Consider the following 24,248-nt stretch of genomic DNA (forward strand, 5'->3'; position numbering starts at 1 on the left):
CCAGCGCCCCTTGCGGCGGCGTCCGCACTACAGCTCCCAGCGCCCCTTGCGGCAGCGTCCGCACTACAGCTCCCGGCGGCCCGCGGGCGGTGCGCGCCGCGCGTGCCGTGCGTGCCGGTGGAGCAGGCCGCAGCGGCGGGGCCGGGGCCGCGGCGATGCTGGAGGAGGCGGGCGAGGTGTTGGAGTCGGTGCTGAAGGCCTCATGCCTGCCGCTCAGCTTCCTGCTCTTCGTGCCCGCCGTGCTGCTGCTCCTGGGCCCGCCGCCCGCCGCCGAGGCCGCTCACGAGTTCACGGTCTACCGCATGCAGCAGTACGAGCTGGGCGGGCAGCCCTACGGTGAGAGACTGCGCGGCCCGGCCGGGCTCGGCTCGGCCACCGGCCTGCACCAGGCCTCGGCCCTCCGGGAGGGCGAACCCCTTCGGAGGGGTGGTGGGGGCCTGGGGAGAGCCCCGGCTCCGGGCGGGAGCCCCGGGTAGGCCGCAAAGCTGCGGGCTGCCCGGGAAGGGCGAGCCGGCCCAGGGGAGGCTGCGGCAGGGCCCGGGGAGGCTGCAGCCGGGCCCAGACCTAAGGGAGGCCGCGGACGGGCCCCCTCCGCTGGCTGTTACTGCCCAGCCTCGGCACGAGCAGGAGGGTGCCGAGGGCTCCCCCGTGCTGACTTAGAGGTGGCCAAGGACCCTACTGTGTCCTTGCAAGCTCCTGTCAGTGGGCTGAGCTCCCAGTGGCTCAAGGAGTCTGGCTGCAGCTCTCTTGTGTACAGGGGAACTTGGTCGTGAGCTCAGTTTTGTTCTTCTGCCTTTGACTCCTCTGTTGACAGGTTGATTCTTCTTCGCTCTTCAGCATCGTTGGTTTCAGTTACAGTGGCTGTTGCTCCAGTGTCTCCATTTGGGAGTCCTTTCTGTTATGTTACGACTGACCTCCTGTTCCTCTCTTCTGTTCTTCCAGGCTGCTGATTGTGCAACACCTTTCTTTGAGTCAGAAAAACAACCTGTTCTGCAAATCATTGAAGTGTTGTAAACCTTAGCCTCCGCCACCCCCCTGTACTCGCTAACGCAAAATCAAGAGCTGTTTCAGAGCCCTCCATGAATACGTTATTGCAGATCAGGGCATGTGTTCTGTCCGCAAGTGACTCTTGCTGCTGTTTTGTGGCCTGAGTTTCAGGCTTATATGAACAGTCTGGCATTACAGCCCCACACTGATGCAGTACTGTCCATAAGACTCCATCTCTAGATCTTTCAGATCTTCATAAGACCAAGCATCACTAGAAGTTATGAAATGCCAGCTACGCCAGCACGCTTTGTAAATACTATGGGTGCTACTGGTGGCTTCTGAATATCTGAGGTTATTTCTGGGTTCCTTCCATTACAGTTTCTCAAAATGTGTCTGCAGCTTGAGACCTCTGTGTTGAGAACCTGACTAGATCCGAGGTGGGCTATCTTACGGGGGTATTAAGCTCTCTCTTTTCTCATGTAGTGATAAATCTCCGTTGGCAGGCTTAACGGGGGCAGCAGGCATGTATTTCAGCTGGCTTTGACTTTGATTGCCTGAGTGTTCTCTCTAGCCAAGTGCTCGCAACATATTTTGGAGTATTCTGCGAACTCTGGAAAACCACACATTGTTTTTTAAGATGCTTGCAATTAACTTTTCATGCTGTTTCTTTTTCTGGAGCCTTTTAGTATGGTGGATTGTGTGTTTTCTTTGTTCCTTGCCCAGCCCCTTTGGGTAGCTGATGTTCCTGTTCCATATGTGTTCTGAGACCAGATGTCCTTCAAGATAAAAGCTGTTTGTTGTTCCAGTTTCTCATATTCTTTCCCAAAAAGACCAAATAGCAATTGCTGCTGAGCCTTTTCTGGCCATGGGTTGAAGAGTTTTTTTGTCAACCTCAGTCACAGAGCAATTTAAGAATAAATTTGGACTTCCTCCAATATTGTTAGAATAGAGTTCTTTAGATTGTAAATGAATGATTATTAAACAGTTTTCTGTAGAGAAACTACAGAAAATCAACTTGTCTTGCTGTGCTGTCAGAGAAGGGTCTGATCTGCTTAGATGTCAGAGGGCTGTGCTGGGAGCAGAATTTTGAATCCACGCTGTGCTGTGTTTACACATAATTGTTTTGGGAATAGTGGAGAGATTATCCTCCTTATGGATTGTTCTCAGATTGGGGGGTGGCCTGCTGTTAATATTATTTTGTTACACAGTGTAGGAGCTTTACGTGGATAATTTAGGTCATGCCTTAACTCCATGGATGAGTGTATGACCATCGCTTACACTATGTAGTGGAAGTTTTCTTTAGGTGATTTGACCTTTGGCGAGACCAGACTGATGTCAGAGTTAAGCCAGGTTTAAATCTGACCTTTAGCAACACTCCTATCTGCCATAGGCTGAGATGCCTTCTGGAGCACCGTGCTCCTTCCCTGGCTGCATGGGGACCCAGTGTGACGAGCTCTTCAATGTAGGTGCCACAGTTACAGAAGAAGAAATTGGATTTGGAGCATTGCAAATTGCAAGGTGGATTTGAATGTCTCTGTTTATAAAAGATGTCCTTGTGGTCCTCTCTTAGAGAATGCTGAAGCTGCTGGCAAGTCTCCAGACTGCTGTTCTCCCAAAGAATTGCATTTTCATGTGGGGGATTTGATATGCAGCAACTGAGAGCAGGAGAGAGCAGCAGTTAGAAGCAGCCTGCTCATTTGTAATTTTCTCAGCCACAGAAATATCCCAGTGGGTGAGCTAGAACAGACCTTTGGATGGACATGGGGTAGCCTTGTGTCCTTTCACAAAGTGGTTCTGCACAGCTTGCATCTTCTGCTTGTGGACATGCTCCTGCAGCTGGAGGCTGTGGTAGGCTGCACAGCAAGGGGCCCCACTTTCTCCAGATGTATTTCTGCCTGCAGGTGCTGGTGCAGGTGAGCAAACAGGTAGCCTGCGTGGTTGTGGTGGGGAGGAAGACGGGAAGATGGTCAAAGCTGTGTAGTGCTGGAGTAAGAGGACTCTGGCAGGACATGACTGCACAGATGTTGCTCTGATGGATGCAAGGAAAAACGACAGACCTCTCTTCCTTGTTGGATGAGGGAGAAGAGATGAACTTAGCTTTCTGCAGGTCCTGGCTGCTCTGAAGTTCCTCAGACTGTCACCAAGACTGTTCTGAGAAGGAGCTAAGCTCAAACAAAGGGGATACGATGAAATCACTTACAAAAAAAACCCTCTTGCTGCTCTCTCCTCACAGGCACCAGGAGCGCAGTGCTTAACACAGAAGCCCGCACTGTAGAAGCAGATGTCCTGAGCCGCCGCTGCGTCATGATGCGGCTGGTGGATTTCTCCTATGAGCAGTACCAGAAGGCTCTCCGCCAGTCAGCTGGTGCTGTGGTCATCATCTTGCCGCGGTCTATCTCTTCTGTCCCACAGGATGTTGTAAGGGTAAAGAAAAAGTTCCCTTTGTCTTCTGATGGGAGATATAATTGAGAGGGAGAGAGGAGCTGCAGGACTGAAAGCTCCTGTCATAATGCACAATAAATCAGATTCTATTTTTAAAACTTAACTTTTTATCTCTGCTTTGATTGTTAATTTTTGTCTACATGCTTGCATGTTTAACAGAGGCTAAGTTTGTCTCTCACTTAAATCCTCAGCAATTTATGGAGATAGAGCCAGAAATGCTTGCTATGGAAACCATTGTGCCAGTCTACTTTGCAGTGGAAGATGAAGAGCTGCTGTCTATCTATGAACAAACAAGGGCTGCTTCTGCATCACAGGGTTCTGCCTCAGCTGCAGAAGGTGAGTTCTAACAAGTTGAGGAAAGGTTTAGAGGAAGACAGGCCCTGTCCTCCATCTGTGAGCAGTCTGCTGTGTCTCAGGCATCACTTTGTTAAAGTGCTTTGAGATTTAATGGAAGAAAAACACAATATAAAAGAGAGTATTACTTGACTATATTTGGAAATACAGTTGCATGGAGTTGAGTTCTCAGCTTCACACTGTTGCAAGTAAGATAGAAAGCAAAATTCAGGTTAAAAACAACACTGAAGATGTTAAGTGACTACACTGTGTTGGTAGAAGCTGAAGCTTTCTGTCTAACTCCAAGTCTGTCCAGTGCTTCCATGTATTCCCCTGTAAATAACTTTACTATCTGACTGAGCTGGCTGTTGGAGAAAAGCTTCTGGTTTAGCCAGCTCAAAATACTGGGATTTTAGGATAGAAAGAAAATGCATGGTCACCAGGATTCCATGTCAATGCATAAACACAAGTGACAAGTGAGAGGGCTTAATTGGTTTAAAGCTGGTCTCTCCAAGCTCAGTTAGCAAGGGAAATACAGGGATAAAGCTTTCCCAGGTATACTTATTCTTTTCCGATTCTAGTTCTGCTGCACACGGCAACTGCCAACGGCTTCCAGATGGTGACCAGTGGGGCTCAAAGCAAAGCTATCAATGACTGGCTCATACCCAGCGTGGAGGTGAGTTGTATATGGATTCAAACTGGTGAGTTGTATGTGGAATCAAACTGGCAGCACTGATGGGATGCTTTCTTTAATTGGGACCTCATCAGACATTTGGACTGATAGGGTAAGTTGAGGGAGGCCCAGCTAGGTAAGTATCTAAGTCCTCAGAGCTGAGAGCACTGCAGGCTCAGTTGGCATGTAGAAGTCAGGCTGCCTTTGCACAGGCACACAAGAGGCCACGCAGAGTGACACTGATTTCTTTTTTTTTTTTTCTCTGCAGGGAAGGCTAACAGGGCTGGGTGGAGAAGACCTGCCCACTGTTGTGATAGTTGCCCACTATGATTCTTTTGGAGTGGCTCCAGTGAGTATTCTGGCTTCCTGCAGCTCTCTATTCCTGTCTTTTTCTCCCATGTGGCCTCTGCTCCAATGGGTTTTTTTGGCCTTAAAGACGTGGGACAGTCATAAGCGGAGGAGTATGGTGGTGTGCCGTCTTGAAGGCTGTTCTGGTATGTGAGAGTAAGTGTAGGGCTGTCATCTTGTCTCTGTCCCACTTCATTCCACAGTGGCTGTCGCACGGTGCTGACTCCAATGGCAGTGGTATCTCAGTGCTACTGGAACTAGCTAGGCTGTTCTCCCGCCTCTACACCTACCGACGTACCCATGCCGGGTAAGAAACTGCCCTGTTCTTGGTTGAATATGTGTAGCTGAGATCAGATAAGAAGGGCTTTTGCTCCAGACCTGTAGAATGTTACAAGCAGCCCTTTACATTTTTTGCTCTGTTTGTTTCCCTCCAAGTACAGCTGCTGTTAATGGCCAAGCTCCTTTCTTTGGTTTCTTTGCCAGAGCTCTGCTCAAGCTTGGGGACAAGTGAAGGGAATGATGTGGAAAGTAGATTCCATCCTCAAGCACTGGGAACTCCCCCTTTTACCCCGTCCTCCCATCACCTTAGTTTGTGGCACATAAAAAGTGTTTGTTGATGGACAGTTTGCCTTGAACGTCAGGTGCTAGCTGTTGTGATTCCACCGCACCTCCACCGCTGAGTAACGGAGTTCTGTAGCCATGGGTTGCAGCATGCTAACACTTCTCTGTCTTCTTTGATGGGCAGGTATAACTTGCTGTTCTTTGCATCTGGAGGTGGCAAGTTTAATTATCAAGGAACCAAGCGGTGGCTGGAAGACAATTTGGACCACACTGGTGAGTAAGGGGCTGCCGTTCTAGCATGTTCTGTGGCAAAGCCTCTGTTAAATACAAGAGACACTTAACTGTATCAGCCCTCCTGTGAGAATCTCCTTGTGTGGGCCTTGCTTTTCTGGCATGGAAATACCAGCGCAAAACATAGCAATATAGGTTTGGATTTTTCTCTTTCAGATTCCAGCCTGCTGCAGGACAATGTAGCGTTTGTTCTCTGCCTTGATACCCTGGGCCGAGGCAATAGCCTTCATCTCCATGTCTCAAAGCCTCCCAAGGAGGGGACCTTGCAGCACGCGTTTCTGAGGGAACTGGAAATGGTAATGAAAAGTGGTTTAGGTGGAAGGGAACTTGGGACTTAGTATGGGGGAGCTGCAGCTCTCCAAGAGAGGAAGGAAGGAAGATGTGAAGAAAGGGTGTGTCATTGAAATACTTAATGTGGTGTTTATGGTCACTTGATTTGCAGTGCAGGCAAATCCTCGTGCCGCAGTCCCAAATGAAGCAGACTAGATCTGTTGCATTTTCCACTGCACTTCCTTATGGCTTATTGCTTGCAACAGCTGTCCTGTAGTGATGTTAAAACATCTCTTTTTGACATTAAAACAGCTTTTTAATGGCAGAAACTTCACCTTACAGGTGGAAGTATATTTACTTTCTGGAACACAAAAAAATTGGGTCTAGGTGGACTGGGTAGGTGGGTCTATGCAGTGGGCAGCATGACACCCTGGATGGCTTGTCCTTTCCCTCAGGTTGTTGCCAGCCAGTTCCCAGAGGTGAAGTTTTCCATGGTGCACAAGAAGATAAACTTGGCTGAGGACATGCTGGCATGGGAGCACGAGCGTTTTGCAATCCGACGCTTGCCAGCCTTCACAATCTCACACCTGGAGAGCCACCGGGACAGCCTACGCAACAGCATCATGGATAGGAGGTTAGAGGCCTTAGGCTGCAGCTGAAATCCAGCCCGTAAACACAAATTGGCCTCATGACTGGTTATGCTGTTCTGATGGTCAGAGGATGAATGAAGAGATGCTGGGAGCTGGGCTCTGGGTTCAGGCTTATGCTGGCTGCAATGAAAAAGGGTGGTTTCTGGAGGAAGCTGATATTCCATTGACAAGTCCATAATCCTCTCTTTTGCTTTAGGGCACGAATAGACACTAAGGCACTAACCAGGAATACTAGGATCATTGCTGAGGCTTTGACGAGGGTCATCTACAACCTAACAGACAAGGTAAGAGCTGCCTGTTACGCAGTGCTAGCCAGATTTGTCCTGCCCATCCAAGCTTGCTCTCACTAGTAGCCTGGGTTGGTTTTTTTTTTTTCCCTTGCAGGGAGCACCTGCAGATCTGCAGATCTTCACGGATCAGATGGTGAGCACAGTGCATTTTTGTAACTTGTGGGAAGAAGGAATCAAGAGTCTGGGAGAGAGGTCTGGTCTCAGCATATGTGTGGTTGACTCCTTTGCTTTGGTGATATTTTTCTGCAGCAGATCCAGCAGGAGCAACTAGAATCAGTGATGGATTGGCTGAGCAGTCAGCCCAGGGCTGCCCAGCTGATTGATAAAGACAGCACCTTCCTCAACACCTTAGAATATTATATGGGTCGCTACCTGAAGGATGTCAAACAGCATCACGTAAAGGCAGACAAACGGTAAGAAGAGAGATGCAGAAACCAGCCAGGGCATGCAAACTGGCGCTCCCCCCTCCGATGGCTTTTGTCTCGTGAGCTGCAGCTTTTCTGGCTTCTTGGCGTGTAGCTGGAAGTGATTGCTCTTTTTTTCTTTCTTTTTTTTTTTTTTTTTCCTCTCCTGTTAGTTTTGGTTCATGCTCTCTGTTCTCCCAGAGAAAGCTCTTTATCATTCCTCACAGCACAGTAACAAGTCTCAACGGCTCCCTCTGTCTGAAGAGCTTCTTTTTTCACTGTTTTGATTCCACCCTTCCCACTCCAAGTGCTGCTTCTCTCTGAAATGCAGGAAAAAACTACAGTCTCCTAGAAAGCTTTCATTAATTGCAAAAAGGCAGTTCCGTCCCATCTAACCTGCTTCTGTTGAGGCAGTTTAATGAACCCAGTGACTTGTCTTTCATCTGCCTCCTCTGAGACCACTGAGCAGCATGTGTTCTGAATTGTATCCTTAAGCTCCTGAATGTAGGAAAAGACAGACTTGACAGTTAAATCTGTTCAAAACCTGTATGCGAGATGGCCATGCTTACCTGTCTCTGGCTGGATGAACTCTTTGGGAGTAGAGGTCTGGGCTGTCCTTTACTGCAATGTCAAGAAGTGTAATACAACCTGAAGAATTTCTTTTTTTCACAGGGACCCCGAGTTTGTTTTCTATGACCAGCTGAAACAGGTGATGAATGCGTACAGGTATGGAATTCCCTTGGACGTGTTGGGCTATTGTCTCACCCTGTAGCACTATCTGCTGTAGCAATTTCATGTGCTCTTTCTTTATGGCAGGGTCAAGCCAGCGATCTTTGACCTGCTTCTGGCTGTCTGTATCGCAGCCTACCTTGGTGTTGCCTATGTTGCAGTGCAGGTAAGAGTAGAGAAGCAGGAGTCGTATCGTTTCCCTCAGAAATCACGTTAGCTTGCAGTAACTGGTACTCACACAGTCCCAGCGCCAAAGCTGGAATGATAATGCCACCCCGCTCTAAAAGTAGTAATCCAAAATTTTGGCCGTTTTGATGTGTATGTTTTGGAGTATCTCACTTGGCTGTGCTGAAGGCACTCTCTCGCCATTCTAGTGCAAAACTATTTTACAGAGCTCCTTCTCTTTGTCAAGGACTCGTGCAACTCACTTTTTAAACTATTTTGGCACTGTAACAGCTTCAGACTGAAATTTCTCAAGGTGACTAAAATCTGCCATAATGTTAAAGCTTTGCAGCTTGTTAGGAGTGTTAGGAGATCCTTCCAGTGTCTGAACCTGGGATGCAGCTTAGAAATGCATCTTCAGGGGTTTGGTTTGATTTTTTTTTTTTTTTTTTTTTTTCTTTTTCCACAAACCATAAATTCCACCCTGTGTCCATGCTCCTGGAAATGGGATACTCCATGCCTTGGCCAGCCAGCTTAAATTTAGTGGGTTTGTTTAAATGCTAACAAAGCCACTGCAAGCTAGGCTTCTAATCCTGGTGGGGTTCTCCGAAGAACATGAATGAAAGGGAAGTGTTTTAGGTAAATCTGGATTTTGATCTTTTAATGTTATTTGTATTTATTATTTGTTTGGTGAAACAAGCATTTAAAAATCCAATGTAACAATGTAAACAGGAGGGAAAACATATTTTTTATTTCTGTCAGATACCTTCATTACGTTTGTTATTACAAATTATCTGAAGCCTGGGTGTTGTTAGATCTGTCAAATATCTGAAGTTGCTGTTATCAAATCAAAATACTATTAATCAAAGCAGAATCAAGAGAGGAATTAAGTGAATTTCTAGGTCTCTGGTGAAACAGTAAAATAGAATTCCAGTGAAAGGATAGTGAACTACTGGGAATCTCTGTGTTTACCTGGTTAATTTTTACATTCCTGAAACTGCTAGCAAGAGTGTTTATGTAGTGACCAGTATCATGCAGGTGCTGAAATCTGAAGCTTTCTCTTCCCCTTCAGAAGAAACAGAATTGCATCAGAAAATGTAAAATCTTTAACAAGTGTTTGCATCTTCACAATGGGAGGCCTGCACAAACACTTTTGTAAGCCGTAACCTTCTGTACAACTTCAAGTGACTAGCTTCATTATGATAATTCCTCCTAATTCACCAAGTCCCACTCACTCTGTCTTCAGGATGAGAGTGTTGGTGATTGATCCAAACAAGGTATTGCATTTGCATGTTAGCATTGTTTTGAGCCTTCTAGTAAGTTTTCTCTCTGTGTAGAACACAGTCACGGACTTGTGGTTACTTATTTTCCTTCTGTTTCCAGCACTTTGGTCTGCTTTACAAGATGATACAGAGATTATCCCTTAAAAACAAGCAGCAGTGAAGCAGCGACTCGTCACCCACACAGCAGCACTGAGCCATCGGTGAGCCCATCAGGAACCTTCTGCCTTCCATTGAATCCTGCTGTTTCTCTTCCTCTGTCTCCCCTTTGATACTCTATAGAGGGGAAGAAGGCAGAAAGAAAATGAAATTTTAATTATTGTGCACCTTTTAAGTGCTTTTCTTCACCTTCTTCCCCTGACTTGCACCGTGTCTGCTTTCCTTTGCTTTTTGGTGAGGGAAAGGCTCAGAGACTTCAGTAGTTCCTGCAGGTTGTTTAAACACTGAACGGCTGATTCTGAGCAGCTTCTATGAGTGTAAAACCAAGTCCAGCACCTCCATGGACGTGTGCCATTCAGCCAACTTGGAAACTGAAACTACAAAAGTAGAACGTTGTGCTATCTCTACCCAGCAAACAAGGACTCGGAGCAGTTGTTTAAAAGAAACAAAAAAAAGTGCACATGCAAATTAAAGAGAATACTATTAGCATGTTTTCTTATGGCACCTCTTCCTTAAGTTCACTGCCTAGCTGTAGGAGGCTGTGTTGAGCAAGCAGTGTCTGCAGCAAGCATCTTGTGCATTTTGTTTAGACTGTGCAATAACTTATTCCCTTTTAGGAGGTGCACTGTAAATGGGCTCAACTGTCCTTGACAGAATGAGGAAAGATTGATAAAACGGGTACTTTGCTAATTAGGGTTCTTGCCAGGTCAGGTTCTCTCCTGTCTCTATCAGGGGATTTGTTCTGCTGTGGACTTGATTTCTCTTTACGGTTTATGGTCCTTGGGACAGTTCACGGCTGCCACCACTCTGTGCTAAATTCTTGCTTGGTTTTTAAAGGGTGTTCTACAGCCCCAGCTGCTGCAGAATCGTGTTCTGTGCTGTTCCATGTTATTTAAATGAACTGGTTACATTAATAGCAAGAGCAGCCCAGCTCCTGCTAAGCTCTGGTCTGTAATCCCTTCCATCTTCATTCCTCAGTTTTCACTTCCAGATGGGTTCTGGATTTTGGGGTGTTTTCCCACATTCACCTGCATCTCAGGGTCTCATTTCACATTTTTCAGCTCTGCTATATCTGAAACACTGTTCCTGGCCTGCACATACGAGAAATTCCCAAAGTGCTTGTTGCTGTCCTTTCATGCACTGCCCCCATTATGTATGAAGGGAGGCAGGTCATGTAGCCATTAAAAAGCAAAACAAAACAAAAAAATGAAGTTTTATGAATGTCATTTTAAACATGGCTGTTTCTAGAACTGTACCTAAGAGAGTGTATCTTGAAACACGTGCTCTTTGTTAGTTTTATCCTTGAGTAAGCCTTATTTTTAGTTTGCTGATGTTTCTGGCTGGAAAGAGCTGTGTATTTGCCCAGAATAGTTGCCAGTGCTGTGCAAACATTGGGAGGGCCAGGTAACCAGTTGCTCAAGCATCGTCCTCATCTTAAATCTTTCCTGAATTGCACCATCCGAGGTAAGCAGGATTACTTGTCACCACTTTCTGGTGAGAGCTGAGTGCCCATTCTGGGCCCGTTTGCCCTCAAGTTCTTCTGGAAAATACATCAAGATACTGACTACAAGTCCTAGGCTAGTTGTAGTTCTAGAAGATGTCCTGATTGAATACTACTGTCCTGCCACTCAACGATGTTAGAGTCCTTTCTGTAATTTGTTCGAAGCGCATGAGGTCTCTTCACAGGCCATGGTGACTACCTTTTTTTTTAAAATGACTACTTGTATTTGAAATAGCATCTTCTACAGAGGCTGAAAAGCTCCTGTGGATTTGAATGAAAGCATCCCCCTTTTTCTGTAGGCAAAGAAAATTCAAGCTCTGCATCCTTGTCCTCGCCCCAGCTGGTGTGTGTGCACATGTTAAAAAAGGGATTGTGGCCAGTCGCGGTCCTTGTCCTTTGGATGGGGACCACAGTGCTGATTTCCATTCATCTTTCTTTGTTTCACTGTAGTCTCCTTCTTGGAGTACCCTTACCCCGTGATGTGTGCTTTCTGCTACTTTAAATGTGTAGCAACTTGTTCTTTGAAGGGTCTTATTTTCCAGGAAAGCATGCTGATGTCAGTGGATTGCTGTAATATCGGCAGGTGGCACAGTACCAAGCACTCCCGAAGTATCAGCCCTATAGGGAAACTTGCTGCCTTCTGATCTTTCCAGCGCTTCTTTAAAATACGTGTCTCTACATGCATTAAGTGTTTGTGACACTCCTCTGCCAAATGAATTTAGAATGAATTCAGAAATTGCCGGAGCGGCTGGAAGATGAGCCTTGGTTGTTTTCTACTGGCTTTTTATGCTCTGGCCTTCGAGGCTACGTGTGTTGTGCTGTGGGAAGGTGCACGCTCTGGATTTGTGGGTTCAGAACATGCACAGTACAGTGGCTCTCTGAAGAACTTCTCTGTAGGTTCTGGATACCTGGAGGTAGTTTCAGAGGACTCCAGCTGCATCATACATTTCTAGTGTGTTACACTTGGAGCAGGGGGGGTGTTCCCTCCCATCCAGCCGGTTACTTAACCAGTCTTAATGAAATTCCATTACTGAGCAAAATAGAAGAAACAAAATTATTAGTAATCTGCTGCAGCTTGACTTGATGCATATAAAAATCTACAAGTAGTGGGCAAGGGAGAACAGAACAGGCTCAGAGCGTTCTTCCTTGCAGTAGAGACTGTCAGCCTTTGGTCTTCCTGCTTGGAGTCAAAAACTTCCACCGAGGCCACCCAGTGTGGTTGCAGCTATGTCTCTGTCAAGGTTGTAGCATCAAAGCAAACACTTCAGCTCTTTGTGGTCTCAACAATAAGCTGTTAACGCTCCCTGAAGGAAGAAAGGTAGATTAGAGGTAAATGAGGAGAGTGCCTAAACCTGAAGAGCAGTTGGGATAGTACCTCCATCTCTCCCACACCAAGGTAATTTGTCTTATCTGATGAGATGCTTTTTGTGTTCCTTTAGCTGGCTGCCACAGAAAGTAGTTTTTACTACAGATCAGGGTTTATGCATTTGATCAAAGTGTATGTGCACTGAAACATCATCTATTCAAATCTGAGATAGTAAAATTCCAACTTTCTCATAGCTGGAGCAGAGTGCCCGTCCTGGGAGTGAACTTAGTTCCCACATTGCTGTTTTTGGGAAGCTGACAGAGAAGCTTGTAAATAGATCCTGCTATTCTGCTATTTTGAAAAAAACCCAAGAAAAATGGTGCTGATCCGTACTGCAGTGTATCTGAGCAATTCTGTCACCAATACAACACGCAAAAGCAGAAACCCAGCAGCTGTTCTGGTAAAATAAGTTCTCCACAACACTGCAGAAGAGTTCTGCAGAGCTCATTCTTGTTGCCCCTGTGGTTTTACCTGTCCTTTTTATCAGGAGTTTGCCTGACCTGGAAGGAAGATGCATGGAAAGCGTATGTCCGCATATACACAAATGGCTAGCAGCTGATGCTTCTGGCCATAAAACAATTTTCTTGGTTATCTGTTGTCCTGGTTGCTGTTGAAGTCTGCAGCTCCCAAAAACCTGGTTTTCCAACAGGGTTTAAGCACTGAAGCTGTTCATTCCTTCTGTCCACTCCCACCCACACAGGCACTAATGGGGATTGTATGTGAGGAGTGTGGACTGTTGTAGGTGATCTCCCAAAGAAGAGAAAATTACATTATAAAATAGGTTACAAAATCAGTACTACTGTGCAATATGAACTCCACCCTGGTGTACTCAGCGCTAAGAGGAAAGACCCTGAAGCCAAAATGGAACTAGGTACCCCACCGTCTGTGGCTGGAGGAGGCACCACAATCTATTCCGATGCTTAAAACCACAGGTGCCCAGAATTGTGGGGCTTGGTTTTGGGCTGTTTGTTTGAAATCATGTGGCTTTCTTGTTCATAGCACAAGACAAAATGCCGGGCTTCTGCGCCCTGTGGCTAAGCTGGGTTTTGCATTTAAGAATCGTGATTTACTGCTCTGAAATGATGAGGATGCTACTGTATCTCTCAGTAAATTGGGCCTCTGGGTACTCAAGCGTAGGCTCCTGCTCGCTCACTTCGATCTGTTTAGTTTCCATTTGTAGTTATTGGACAGCAACTTCAAAGTTATAATCTGGAATGTTTGCAGCTCAGGAAAAAAAAAAAAAGAGTTGATTTATCTAGTGATGTTAACTCAATTATTTATCTCTTGTGTGTCCTAAAGAACAAATGTATATTGAGGTGAATATTTAAAAGCTAATAGAAAATTCAATGCAGTTGATTTACATATTTTTCTGACTATAAATGTAATAATATTTAAGTATTTTAACATTTTTCATTTCGTTATTTGTTTATCCCTTTTTCCCTTGGAAAAAATAAACCGAGTGAGTAGGTTTGATGAACAGATTTGTTGGAAAACTGTTTGCTGCTGGAAGCTCAAAACCCCTTGGAATCCTCTTACATTATTTGAAGGAATAGACACACACACACACACACAAAAAGGGAGAAAATGCAGGTGTTGAAGAGCTTACATCATCCCTTCCATAGAATCAAAAGTAAAATAGTATGACAGAAAACAGTGACAGGCCCTGAGCAAGATTCCAGCACCTCGAGGTGAGCAAATTCCCATTTATTTGCAGGCTTTGTGCCGATTTGAAGCAATTAAAAGTTTCTATGCAAGGCATCTTCAGTCCTGTGAAAAACCAGCTGCCGGAGAAGCCAGCCCGGTGTATGCTGGTGGTAGATCGTTGTGCCTCTGTCGTGACCAAATGACTTTTTGAACACTCATAAACTATTTATTCAAATCGTAAACATTGCGAGAGGTCTGTGCCCCGAGCATGAGGCGAGGCGGGAACTGGGGTGGGTGCGGAGCGGGGATGGACGCGGGGCTTCCCCGCTGCCCGGTGGGGAGCGGTTCGGTGGGGTGGGCAGGGCGAGCCCGGGTCCGGCAGGGCCAAGCAGAGGCCAGGCCTGGTGGGGAGCCCCCCCGGGACCCCGGTGCTCCCCCCCCTCCCCCCTCGGAACCGTAGTGCTGCCGCCCGGCCGGGGGGCGCTGCCGGGCTCGGGGCGGGGCGGCTGGAGCGGGCTCTGGTGCTGCCTCCCGTGCTCCAGCCCGGGTGCCCTCCCCCGGCTCGGTGCGGGCTCCGGCTGCGGGTCCCTCCCCCCCGGCTCGGTGCGGGCTCTGGCTGCGGGTCCCTCCCCCCGGCTCGGTGCGGACTGGGGCAGCGGGTCGTTCCCCCCGGCTCGGGGCGGGTTCCAGCTGCGGGTCTCCCCCCCCGGGCTCAGTGCGGGCTCCGGCAGCGGGTCCCTCTCCCCCGGCTCGGGGCGGGCACCGACTGCGGGTCCCGCCCCCTGGGCTCGGTGCGGGCTCTGGTTGCGGGTCTCCCCGGTTCGGTGCGGGCTCCAGCAGCGGGTCCCTCTCCCCCGGCTCGGGGCGGGCACCGACTGCGGATCGCCCCCCCCGGGCTCCGTGCGGGCTCTGGCTGCGGGTCTCCCCGGCTCGGTGCGGACATGGGATGCGGGTCCCCCCGGTTCGGTGCCGGCTCCGGCAGCGGGTCCCTCCCCCCGGGCTCGGTGCGGGCTGGGGCAGCGCGTGCCCCCCCCGGGCCGCACGAGGCGGAGAGCGCCGCAGCCATTGGCCGGCTGGCGGGGGCGCTGCCGCTGCGAGGAGCGCAGAGAGCCGCGTGATTGGCTAGAGCGCGGGGCGGGGGCGGGGCTTGGCTCTTTGAGCGGGACCGCGGGCCGGCGGTGGGCGCTGCGCTCGGTCAGGTACGGGCGGCCCCGGCTCCGGCCCCTCCGCTCCCCGTCCGCTCCCGGGCCGGGCTGAGCGGTGGTGACGCGCGGCTCTTCCCGTAGGATGCCCAAGGCCGGGGAGCTGGCGGAAGCGAGCGGTTCGGAGAGCGGCCTGGAGGAGGACGAGAAGGTACTGCCGCCCTGCGGGGAGGGGGGAGCGGCGGCAGAGCCCCCTGGGCTCGGGGGCAGGGAACAGGCCGGGCCTGCCTGCAGCGCGGGGCGGGGGTGCCACGGGGCCCCGGCCCACCCCAGGAGAAGGGTTGCGGCTCCTCAAACCAGGCTGTTCAACCTGGCGATCTCTCCAGAAAAGAAAGAATGAAGAGTCTTCCAAGTCAGAGAAAAGGCTGAAAACTGAGGCCAAACCTTCAAGGGTGATAGAAAAACCTGTGGGACAAGGCAGTGAAGAGGAGGGCATGTTCCAGGTACGGCGGGCAGGGACCTGCTCCAGGCGCCCACTGTCTTCCTCCCCTTTGTACAGGCCTCCCCTCCGCTCCTCTCCTTGCAGTTGGGTGGCTGAGCCACCTACCTGGGGTGCTAGCTGCTCCCCACCAGCCCTGGGGCACACTGACTGCCCCTCCAGGCCCCACAAGGCACCTCTGGCCCCACAAGGCCCCTCAGGCCCGAGGCGACTTGCCGCAGGGCCGGGTTTAACGCAGGCTCCGTGTTGCCCTAGATCGGGAAGATGCGTTATGTCCGAGTGTCCTGCTTCAGGGGGAAGGCCCTCGTGGACATCAGGGAGTTCTACACTGACAAGGACGGCAGCATGAAACCGGGGAGGAAAGGTACAGCCATGCTCGCAAGCCAGGGCCTGTGGCCTCCCCACCATGGCACCGGGACCCGGGTGCCACACTGAGGGACTGGGCAGTGCAGCAAAGCACACGGCGGGGTTTAGCGCTTTCTCAGCCTGGGTGGCAATGACTAAGAAGAGCACAAAGGGTTGAGGGAGCGTGAGCCTCTAGTGAGGCGTGAGGCTCGGCAGGACCGCTAAGAGCAGTGCAGGAGGCTGCTGTGCAGGGCTCTGGTTCCACCTCTGGTCACCAGCCCTTTCTCTAGCTGTAGGAGGGGAGGCTGAAAACCCTGGCTCCAGTGTTGCTGTCTTGTATCCTGCTGCTAGCTGATAAACTACTGTTTGGGTGCTGGTGATGGCTAGGGCAAAAAAACCCATGTTTTGTGTGTTTGCCCCTAATCTGTAATGGTGGAGTTGTACTTGGCAGGGGGAGCCTCCCAGAAGTAAATCCACCCTTCCCTATCTAGGTGGGGACAGGAAGGTTAAGGCCTTTCTGGATCCCTACCAAGACACTCTAATGCTGCTGTGTTAGGTGTTCCTTATTCTTTTGGCAAGGTGTCTGATGATGTGATACGATGGCACAACTTGGGCAGCCCATTGCGGCAGCACTACCTGAGCAGGTGATGCAAGCAAAGGCAGCTAGAGATAGCAAGACACATTTTTCTCCAGAGTTCCTTGACCAATGCGTCAATGCTCAGCTTAGGCCTTTTTTTTTTTTTTTTTGCATTTGGACTTTGACAGTGACTTGCTAGCTTGCCTCGTAGTTCACAGGCCCTGGACTCTTTTCACCATCCCTGTGTGTTGTGCCCAGCAAATATTTGGTTAATGGGGGGTTTCTTGAGGAACCTTTTGGTCCTTGCTATAGATTTTTGCGTCAGGGCATACAAATTTGTTTCAGCTTGGTTTGCTTCATAACCACTAAGCATAGTTTTCCTTCCAGAAATTAATTTTCTTCAGGGAAGTTACAAGTCTAAATTACTCACTTGGAGGGAACTGTGTACCCTGTAATGAACATGGGAAGCAAAGCCCTCAAGCTTTTCTGTGCCATTGGGAGCAGAGAGGGAAAGGAGCATTGTGGACTCCTTCCAGGCTGGAAAAAGCACACCCACAATGTTAAGACAGAAGATCTGTCAGTTAAAGCAGAGATCATGAAGAAATGTTTTTTTCATTTAAATACTGCCTCTGCTGTTTTTCTCAGGAGTTCTTGGCCCCTGATCTTTATCTAGAGAATTTAATAAAGCTTGGGCCCTAGTTCTTTAATGTGATTCTTGTCAACTTGTTCCTTTTGGCTTTGTTAACATCTGGCTGGAATCCACGCAGCAATTCCACTACCATGTTTGTTTTCTAAGGGAGAAGGACAGGACACCAAGACCTTATCTCTGCTGGATCTAAAAAGAAGCCAGTTCTTTTCCAGTGTTTAAGCCACACTAGTGATTTCTTGTTAGCAGCATTTAATAGAGCTACAGTTCGCATTATTTCCTTTGGGCAGTTAAAAGGATGCTGTCCTAACTGCTGTGTGGAGTAAGGTTCTCCTAGAATTTCTTTCCAGCTCATGTGGGTGGGAATTTGTACTAGGGAATGGGCTATAAGGGGCTGTGGGACTCTTGAAAGGCAATTTGAGCTTATATTCTCATATGGTGCTTCTGTGATAGCATTGAGCACTTCTTGATATGGATGCTGAAGTGCTGCCACAACTGTCGTGCCTAGTAGGCTGCTTCTGTTTCTGGTTTGAGCCTCTGCCTCAGATTCAGCTTCCCCTTCTGTAGCTAGTCTGAAGGAGCCAATCTGGTGTGCTACTTGATGCTTACCCCTTGCCTCCTCCGAAACCTCTCCTTCTGCTGTTTCTAGGGATTGCCCTGTCTGCAGAACAGTGGAACCAGCTGAAGGAGATCGTTCCCGAGATTGATGATGCAGTCAAGAAATTATAAGATGAAGAATCTTGGACACCTTCAGTCTGTTTCCTTTCCCTTAAGTGCATTGACAACTATAAGGCCAGTGATTCTTGTCTGGAGCCTTCCCCTCACCTTGCTGGGGTTTCCTCACTGAGGTGGTGGTCACGCTGAAGAAACCAGAGACCCTTCTATTTTCAGGAAGTAGCTTGTAATGAGCAGCTGGAACTAGAGCCAGCACTGTGAAGCGAGACCTCAGCATCTGTGGTCTCAAGCACTTCTGAGGTCTGTGCTGGTGAGGGACATCACCTCAACCTGTCTTTCTAGGGGTGGATGGCTTTGGTCTACCTTGTGGAGTGCTTTAACTGCTCTGCATGGGTTACTGTCATCCACTTAGTTGACAGTTGAGTAAGATGGTTTGCATACCTCATGTTGGCACCCACTGTGTTTCCTCCACATGTCCATTCCGGCTCTTTCAAGTCCTTTCTGTGTTGGTGAGGGTTGTTTGGTGGTTTTGGGGTGGCTGTTTTTCTGAGTGAAGAAAGGGATTATTTTACTTTAGCAACTGGTTTGTCTGTAAAGGGTGAATATGCACAATAAAGGTGTTTGCATTATAAAAAGCAGAGGCATAGTGTTCCACAGGCTGGCACCTCGACTCTTTGTTTCAGGCACCCTTCTTTGTAGGTTGCTGTTGGATTTCCCTTTCAGAAGGAGAGTGCTCTGTAGTGTTTATTCTCGTGATAGGTTCCCAATAATCCTGCTCCACAGAAGCAGTCAGGCAGCACTCTGCTCCAGGTCATGGGAAGGGCAAGCTAGAATGTGAATCATTCAAAGGAACTGGTAATTAGGAGGCCTAATAAATAGAGAGAAAATTAAAGGCCTAAGGAGGATAAAGAATATTCCTTTCCCTGTGGCAGAGAAAAATGACAAGCTCTGGAAAGAGCGGAGAGGGGATGTTTTATGCTTGAGCTCTAAACGGATCCCACTCTGGGATCAGCTGCAGCAAGCACAGCCTTCCCCAGCAAGACTTTTCCAGACTTTCAACAGCTTGTGTCTTCCATCTATTTTTGGTTTTTCTCTTGCCCTGGTTTCCATAGTATCTGAATGCTTCAAGCTCTTAAATGTATCTGACACTTGCAACACCTTGGTGAAGTAGGAGGTACTAAGGCCCTTGCTCTGTAGAGGTGCTGGGGCTGTTGGAGCTCAGGGTTGTGTGGAAGATGTGGGGTGGAGCACTGAATTGAAACTAGGCTCTCCTAAATGCTAAATTTTAAAACTGCTGGATTAGCCTTTCACTAGGGGTAGCAGGAGGGGCGGGAGGAAATATCTATCTTCATAAAACTGTCCCTTAAAATTTTTTGAAGGGTCTAGTGCTGTAGCTGCGTGGAGCAGGGGCAGAGATAGGTAGCCTTGATGACTGAGGTTTTCTTTTCTCATCCTGTGTTCAGCTAATTCTCTAGTCAAGTGCCACATTTCTTTCTCTCAAGTAAGTGAGAGAGAGCATGAGGACACTAGACAGTGTCCCAAAGCCAGGTTGCTCTCCCTGTCAGCTCATTCCCATGGAATATTTATATCATAATGTCTTAATACAGTGTTCCGAGACTAAAGGTGATGGCTAGATAAAGAAGTTACAAAAAAAAGAAAGAAGCTGATGGTGTAGGTATGAGCCCAAGATGTTAGGGATGCTCAGTCCTTTCATTTTGTCCCAGCCCTGGGGTAGGGAGACTAGAGCATGTGACAGAACCAACCATCTCTGTGCATAGTGCCTGCTCCAGGAGTGTTTGGGCGGCAGAGGGAGAAGCCAGATCAAATCAGCAGAGTGTAATATCTTTGCTGATTAAAACCAGGTCCAAGCTGAACTTGATCAGCTCAATTGAATATTGCATGGTTCTAGAGCTGATGAGTGGCCTCCCCCTAACTGGGGAAGGAGGGCCATGTTCCATTGTTTTCTGACTACTTTTCTTTCAAGCTTTGGAACAAACAGTTTGCAAACAACACAAACTATTTGTGTAACAGGCAACAAGGTGCTTTTTTTTTTTCTTCTTTTTTTTAAAATGCTCAAAGAATAGCTGCTCTTGATCAGAAAGATAATTTGGAATCTTTGATGTTAATTTCCAATCTACCCCCTGTTAGGGACAACTTCCAGTCATAAAATCCACAAGCCTTAAAAATTAGTTAATTTTTTGCTTTGTTGCAAAGTTAAAATATAAAAAACCCCTAATCTTAAAATGGTTGGGATAACAGATATCCCAAAAGTATGAAAGGTAAACAGTAAGGTCTCGGTAAACAAGAGGATGAAAGCTTATGGCAAGTTGTACTCTTTTACACAGGGAGGGTGTTTTTCTCTTGAGCTGTTGATCTGGCTGCCTTGGAGCAGTTTTCTCTGCAGAACCTTTTGCTCCAGACCAGAAACAATCATGTTACAGGAATGAACTCTTATCTTTCTGAGATACTGTATTGTTGCTTGGGTATTTTCTGCCAGCACCCTCTTGACTAGTCCTTCGGCTTTCCTGCCTAGGGAGCAAATAGGTAAGGGAAGGCAGATTGTTTTGAAGGATATCTTTTTTTTTTTCTTTTTTTTTTTCTCTTTCCTCCCCCTCTCTTTTCTGGGCTGTTGTGAGGATTTCCTGCCTCAAGTGCTGTCTCCTAGGTGATGTGGAAATTCAGAGCTGGAGCTTGTATTTTCTCCATTCCTCCATGCCTTGAAAAGCTGGAAGGAAAGGGCAGGCACTCCTAATGCAAAGTATATCTTGCTGTTCCTGCATCTTTTGAGCCCTTCTCAAATTTGGCCCACTGGACTGGACCTCTTTACCTTTTATCTTAAGCTAAAATCCAGACACTCATATGCCACAAGAAGCCAGGAAAGTATAGATGTGTTTAAAGAAAACACATTACGTTTTTTCACTAGCAAATGTCTCTGCAGAAGACAAACTTCCTGGGCACACAATGTAGTTTTCTTGTAATGGTTCTTTTTTGAAGCGGTGTCTCACATTTGGGCAGAATCTGTTCCTTCATCCTCTGGGAATCATGCACCTGAGCTCTGCTGTGCCCCTGCTAGCTCTCCCTTGCAGCCTCCTCAGTGATAAATGCAACATGTTTCTTCCTCATTGGTGAAGGTGACCTGTCATTTCCCTTTTTCACTCTCTCTTGGTGCTATCGCTATCTTTTATCTACCCCTTAATCCTGTTACTGTGATATATAATTCTCTGTGTGGCTCTGTAAACCCTTTCCAGGTGCTGATTGACAGCTGTTCTATTTTTCATTTACCAGCAGTATTTTCATGTCTGTTCTTCTCTTTACTGCAGTTGGGGTGATTATAATATGTCCATTCATGGACTCCAAAAGATACTGGATATCTCTTTCCTTCTAAACAGATATTTTCTACCTGAGGCACTGGGTCCCTCGAGCTGTAACGTAAGCCTACAGCAGCTTGTGCTACAGCAGCTGGCATGGAAAAGCAGGCTAGGCATGGAAAGGTGCTTGAAAACATTACTTGCTTAGGCATGATTCATCCAAGGTGAGGTTTGCTGCTGTTGGGATACAGGTTTCTTGTTTTTAAGATGGCCCTGTTTGCAGCTGTTAACAGGGAGAACAGCTTGACTTGTCATAGGCTTCCCAGCTGATGGATCTGTGGCTTCCAAATAGATGGCAGAACCCTGGCAGTCTCTGCAAGAGATGTAAACAGAATGTTTGACCGCTGTGGGGAGTTCTGGGGTTTTAGGGTGAATTTTAGGAATGGTACCACCCTCAAACACAAGGCAGCTCTACAGGAGACTTGAGACACCTTGCAATGGCCCCTGGGCTCAGGCCACACTACAAAAAGCTGAGGGCCTTTGTGAGGCCGTTTCAGTGAAAAGCCTGGATGCAAATTCCAGGTTCTTGCACCTGCTGGCCCTGCGTAAGTGTTCTGGCAGCTCCCCATGCAGGTGGGGGCAATAGCTGTGGCTGGAGAAAGAAGGGTGCAGAACTGGGGCTTGGGGAAAGGTTGAGATTTTCAGCTGGGCACAAGGGAGGAGAGGAATGAAGCCACAGTGCTTTCCTGCTGAGGGCCAGCACGTGAGAGGCATTGCTGTGACTTTAGCCTGGGAGTCAGGTGGGTGCACACACACGAGCAGTACTCTTAGTTCCTCCCCTAGGATTGGGACCCTTCTTCTTCCCCTGATAAACACCTCCCCCCCCCCCCCCCCCCCTTTTTCCTAACCTTTCCCGCACAGATACGAGCACTGAACTTGCTGCAAATATCTCCTGTTGCAGGGCTTGGCGTCAGCCCTCTCCCTTCTCGGGTAAAACCAAGCGCCACGGATCTGGGTGCTGTTTGAGCCGGTGCTCTTGGGGGGGTGAGCTGTGTGTACCGGTACTGGGGCACCGTGGGGAGAGGGCAGCGAGGAGGATGGGGCTGGCGGAGGCAGGCAGGAGGGCAGCCTGCTGGACCGGGCTGCGTGGGAGCGTGGGGCTGTTGTCGCGCTGGGGCTGTGCATGCTAGATAGCAGGGTCCCCTCCTCCGCTCGCTGCCGCTTCCATCTGCAGGATCCAGGGCAGGAGTAGCAGGAGATGGCAGAAAGCTCCTAGCGAAGAGGCTAAGGAAGGCGAAGAGAGGCAGGGTCGTGCCTGCACCACAGTCCTTTGTAAAGGCTCAGGCCTGGTGTGCTCAGCAGAGCTGAGCACCTGGCTCAGCCAAAGCTATCGCTGCAAACAACCCAGCAACCCCCCCTCCCTCCTCCCAGCACGAGGGCGCAGGAGTCCATTCATCTTCAGGGACACTGGGGCAGGATGACAGGCGAAAATGTATGGTGTGACGCCAAGAGCTGTGCATGCTGCAGAGGAGATGCCCGGTGGGATACGCAGGCGGTGTGTGCTGCGGGCGGCGGGGCTGGGCTGCATCCCCGCTCCCCATCCCTGGGCGAAGGGAGATGAGGGGGTCTGGGCCACCCGGGCTGTGCTGCTCGGGGCGCTGACATCCCCGCTCGCCTGCCAGGACTGGGGAGGCTGGGGGGGAGCAACCCACGGCCTCACACCAGGGTCGGGGCTGACCCTGGCAGCAGTGATGGCTGCTCCGGTGGGGATGTGTGACCAGCTTTCCACCATCCAGCACAGCCCGAGCAGGACCTAGCTGGGAACGCCGCAGTTCAGGGGGGAGCTGAGCCTCTCCAAAGACTGGGGGGCTTTGCACACCAGGGCCTGGGACAGGGAGACCCGGCCGGGGCTGGGGCCACCTTTGCTTCCCATTGCAGCTGAGCCGCCCCTCGCTCCTGCTGGCAGCTCCCTGGCCTCGGGGGGAGGCTGTGCTGGAACACTTGCTGCTTTAAATCATTTCTTTTCCTCCACCCCCTGGTGCCGAGACAGCGACAACAAGGGGCTAAACGCCGCTCCCTGCCCCGGGTGGTGGCGGGGGGGGGGGGGGCGGGGGGTGGTGCGGAGAGCGAGTGCTGATTCTGGAAGAAGCGCTAATGCCCGATCCCTGACGGGGGACGGGCTGCTACCAGCTGCGACAAACACCGGGTCCAAGCGTACAGGGTTTGGCTGGGGGGGACCCCTGAGCTGCGACTCCCCCCTCCAAGCACCGGCGTGGCGGGGCTGCTCGGCCCTGGGGGCGCGGGCGCAGCTGCCCCCTGCCCCTGGTGGGGCCCCTCCCGCGGCGCCGCCCGCGGCCGGCAGGGGGCGCTGCGGCGCGGCCCTTTGTGGCGCGGCGGCGGCGGCGCTGGCGGCGGGGCCGATCCAGCCGCGCTGCCGCCCCCGCCCGCCCGCCCGCCCGCCCGCACCGCCGGGCGCGGGGCATGGCCAGGCTCAGCGAGGGCCAGGCGAGGCAGCCGCCGCTCCCGCCAGCGCCGCAGCCGCCGCGCCGAGCCTCCCCCATGAGCAGCAGCGGCGGCGCGGAGCCCCCTGCGCAGCCCGACAGCATGAAGGACCTGGACGCCATCAAGCTCTTCGTGGGGCAGATCCCGCGCAACCTGGAGGAGAAGGACCTCAAGCCGCTCTTCGAGCAGTTCGGCAAGATCTACGAGCTCACCGTGCTCAAGGACCGCTACACCGGCATGCACAAGGGTGAGCGCGGCCCCGCACGCACGGCCCGCTCCCCGGGGGCGCGCACAAAGGGCGCCGGGGCCCCCCACCCCCACCGCGCCCCCCCCGGGGCGGTCCACGCGTGACCCACCGCGATGCGCTGCCGCCGCTCCCCCCACCCCGGTGTCGCGACCCCGTTTCCCCCCACCCGGGAAAGGCTCTGCCCCCCACCCCTGCCCTGCCCACGGGTGGGGTCCGG

The 24,248-nt window shown here is 50.0% G+C and overlaps 3 protein-coding genes across 6 annotated transcripts in view; all 3 read left to right on the forward strand.

The window, feature by feature from the left end:
* The first annotated feature begins 87 nt into the window (after nucleotides 1-87).
* NCLN (nicalin) lies at nucleotides 88-14,332 on the forward strand. Of its 3 annotated transcripts, XM_037384478.1 has the most exons (16): nucleotides 88-336; nucleotides 3,221-3,411; nucleotides 3,621-3,765; nucleotides 4,344-4,438; nucleotides 4,704-4,784; nucleotides 4,987-5,090; nucleotides 5,529-5,617; nucleotides 5,792-5,931; nucleotides 6,361-6,539; nucleotides 6,752-6,839; nucleotides 6,940-6,978; nucleotides 7,095-7,258; nucleotides 7,922-7,975; nucleotides 8,066-8,144; nucleotides 9,524-9,623; nucleotides 14,161-14,332. In XM_037384478.1, the coding sequence occupies exons 1-15, from the start codon at nucleotides 156-158 to the stop codon at nucleotides 9,581-9,583; spliced, it is 1,689 nt and encodes a 562-aa protein (XP_037240375.1). In that variant the 5' UTR covers nucleotides 88-155; the 3' UTR covers nucleotides 9,584-9,623; nucleotides 14,161-14,332. The 3 variants fall into 3 exon arrangements, with proteins under 3 accessions (XP_037240375.1, XP_037240374.1, XP_037240376.1); XM_037384477.1 differs by lacking the exon at nucleotides 14,161-14,332 and having other exon boundaries at nucleotides 9,524-13,927; XM_037384479.1 differs by lacking the exon at nucleotides 14,161-14,332 and having other exon boundaries at nucleotides 7,098-7,258; nucleotides 9,524-13,927.
* LOC119146637 (activated RNA polymerase II transcriptional coactivator p15-like) lies at nucleotides 14,270-18,614 on the forward strand. Of its 2 annotated transcripts, none has more exons than XM_037384624.1 (5): nucleotides 14,270-14,343; nucleotides 15,377-15,443; nucleotides 15,619-15,735; nucleotides 15,987-16,095; nucleotides 17,949-18,614. In XM_037384624.1, exons 2-5 carry the CDS (start codon nucleotides 15,378-15,380, stop codon nucleotides 18,026-18,028), a joined length of 372 nt encoding a protein of 123 aa, XP_037240521.1. In that variant the 5' UTR covers nucleotides 14,270-14,343; nucleotide 15,377; the 3' UTR covers nucleotides 18,029-18,614. The 2 variants fall into 2 exon arrangements, with proteins under 2 accessions (XP_037240521.1, XP_037240520.1); XM_037384623.1 differs by lacking the exon at nucleotides 14,270-14,343 and adding an exon at nucleotides 15,258-15,289.
* Nucleotides 18,615-23,683: 5,069 nt separating this feature from the next.
* The window catches only part of CELF5 (CUGBP Elav-like family member 5), a 42,778-nt gene continuing 42,213 nt past the window's right edge, over nucleotides 23,684-24,248 (forward strand). The window contains 1 exon segment of the mRNA XM_037384632.1: nucleotides 23,684-24,031. Coding sequence (XP_037240529.1) covers nucleotides 23,764-24,031 — 268 coding nt within the window. The 5' untranslated portion in view covers nucleotides 23,684-23,763.

This window comes from Falco rusticolus, chromosome 4 (assembly GCF_015220075.1).
Source record: "Falco rusticolus isolate bFalRus1 chromosome 4, bFalRus1.pri, whole genome shotgun sequence".
Lineage (NCBI taxonomy): Eukaryota > Metazoa > Chordata > Aves > Falconiformes > Falconidae > Falco > Falco rusticolus.

Bases quoted from the DNA above. Each gene is read 5' to 3' on its own strand.
- NCLN (XM_037384478.1), top strand. From the start codon at position 156: ATGCTGGAGGAGGCGGGCGAGGTGTTGGAGTCGGTGCTGAAGGCCTCA. The intron at 6,540-6,751 runs GTTAGAGGCCTT...CTTTTGCTTTAG, and splicing joins AACAGCATCATGGATAGGAG to GGCACGAATAGACACTAAGG. The intron at 6,840-6,939 runs GTAAGAGCTGCC...TTTCCCTTGCAG, and splicing joins TCTACAACCTAACAGACAAG to GGAGCACCTGCAGATCTGCA.
- LOC119146637 (XM_037384624.1), top strand. From the start codon at position 15,378: ATGCCCAAGGCCGGGGAGCTGGCGGAAGCGAGCGGTTCGGAGAGCGGC. The intron at 15,444-15,618 runs GTACTGCCGCCC...CGATCTCTCCAG, and splicing joins GCCTGGAGGAGGACGAGAAG to AAAAGAAAGAATGAAGAGTC. The intron at 16,096-17,948 runs GTACAGCCATGC...TGCTGTTTCTAG, and splicing joins CATGAAACCGGGGAGGAAAG to GGATTGCCCTGTCTGCAGAA.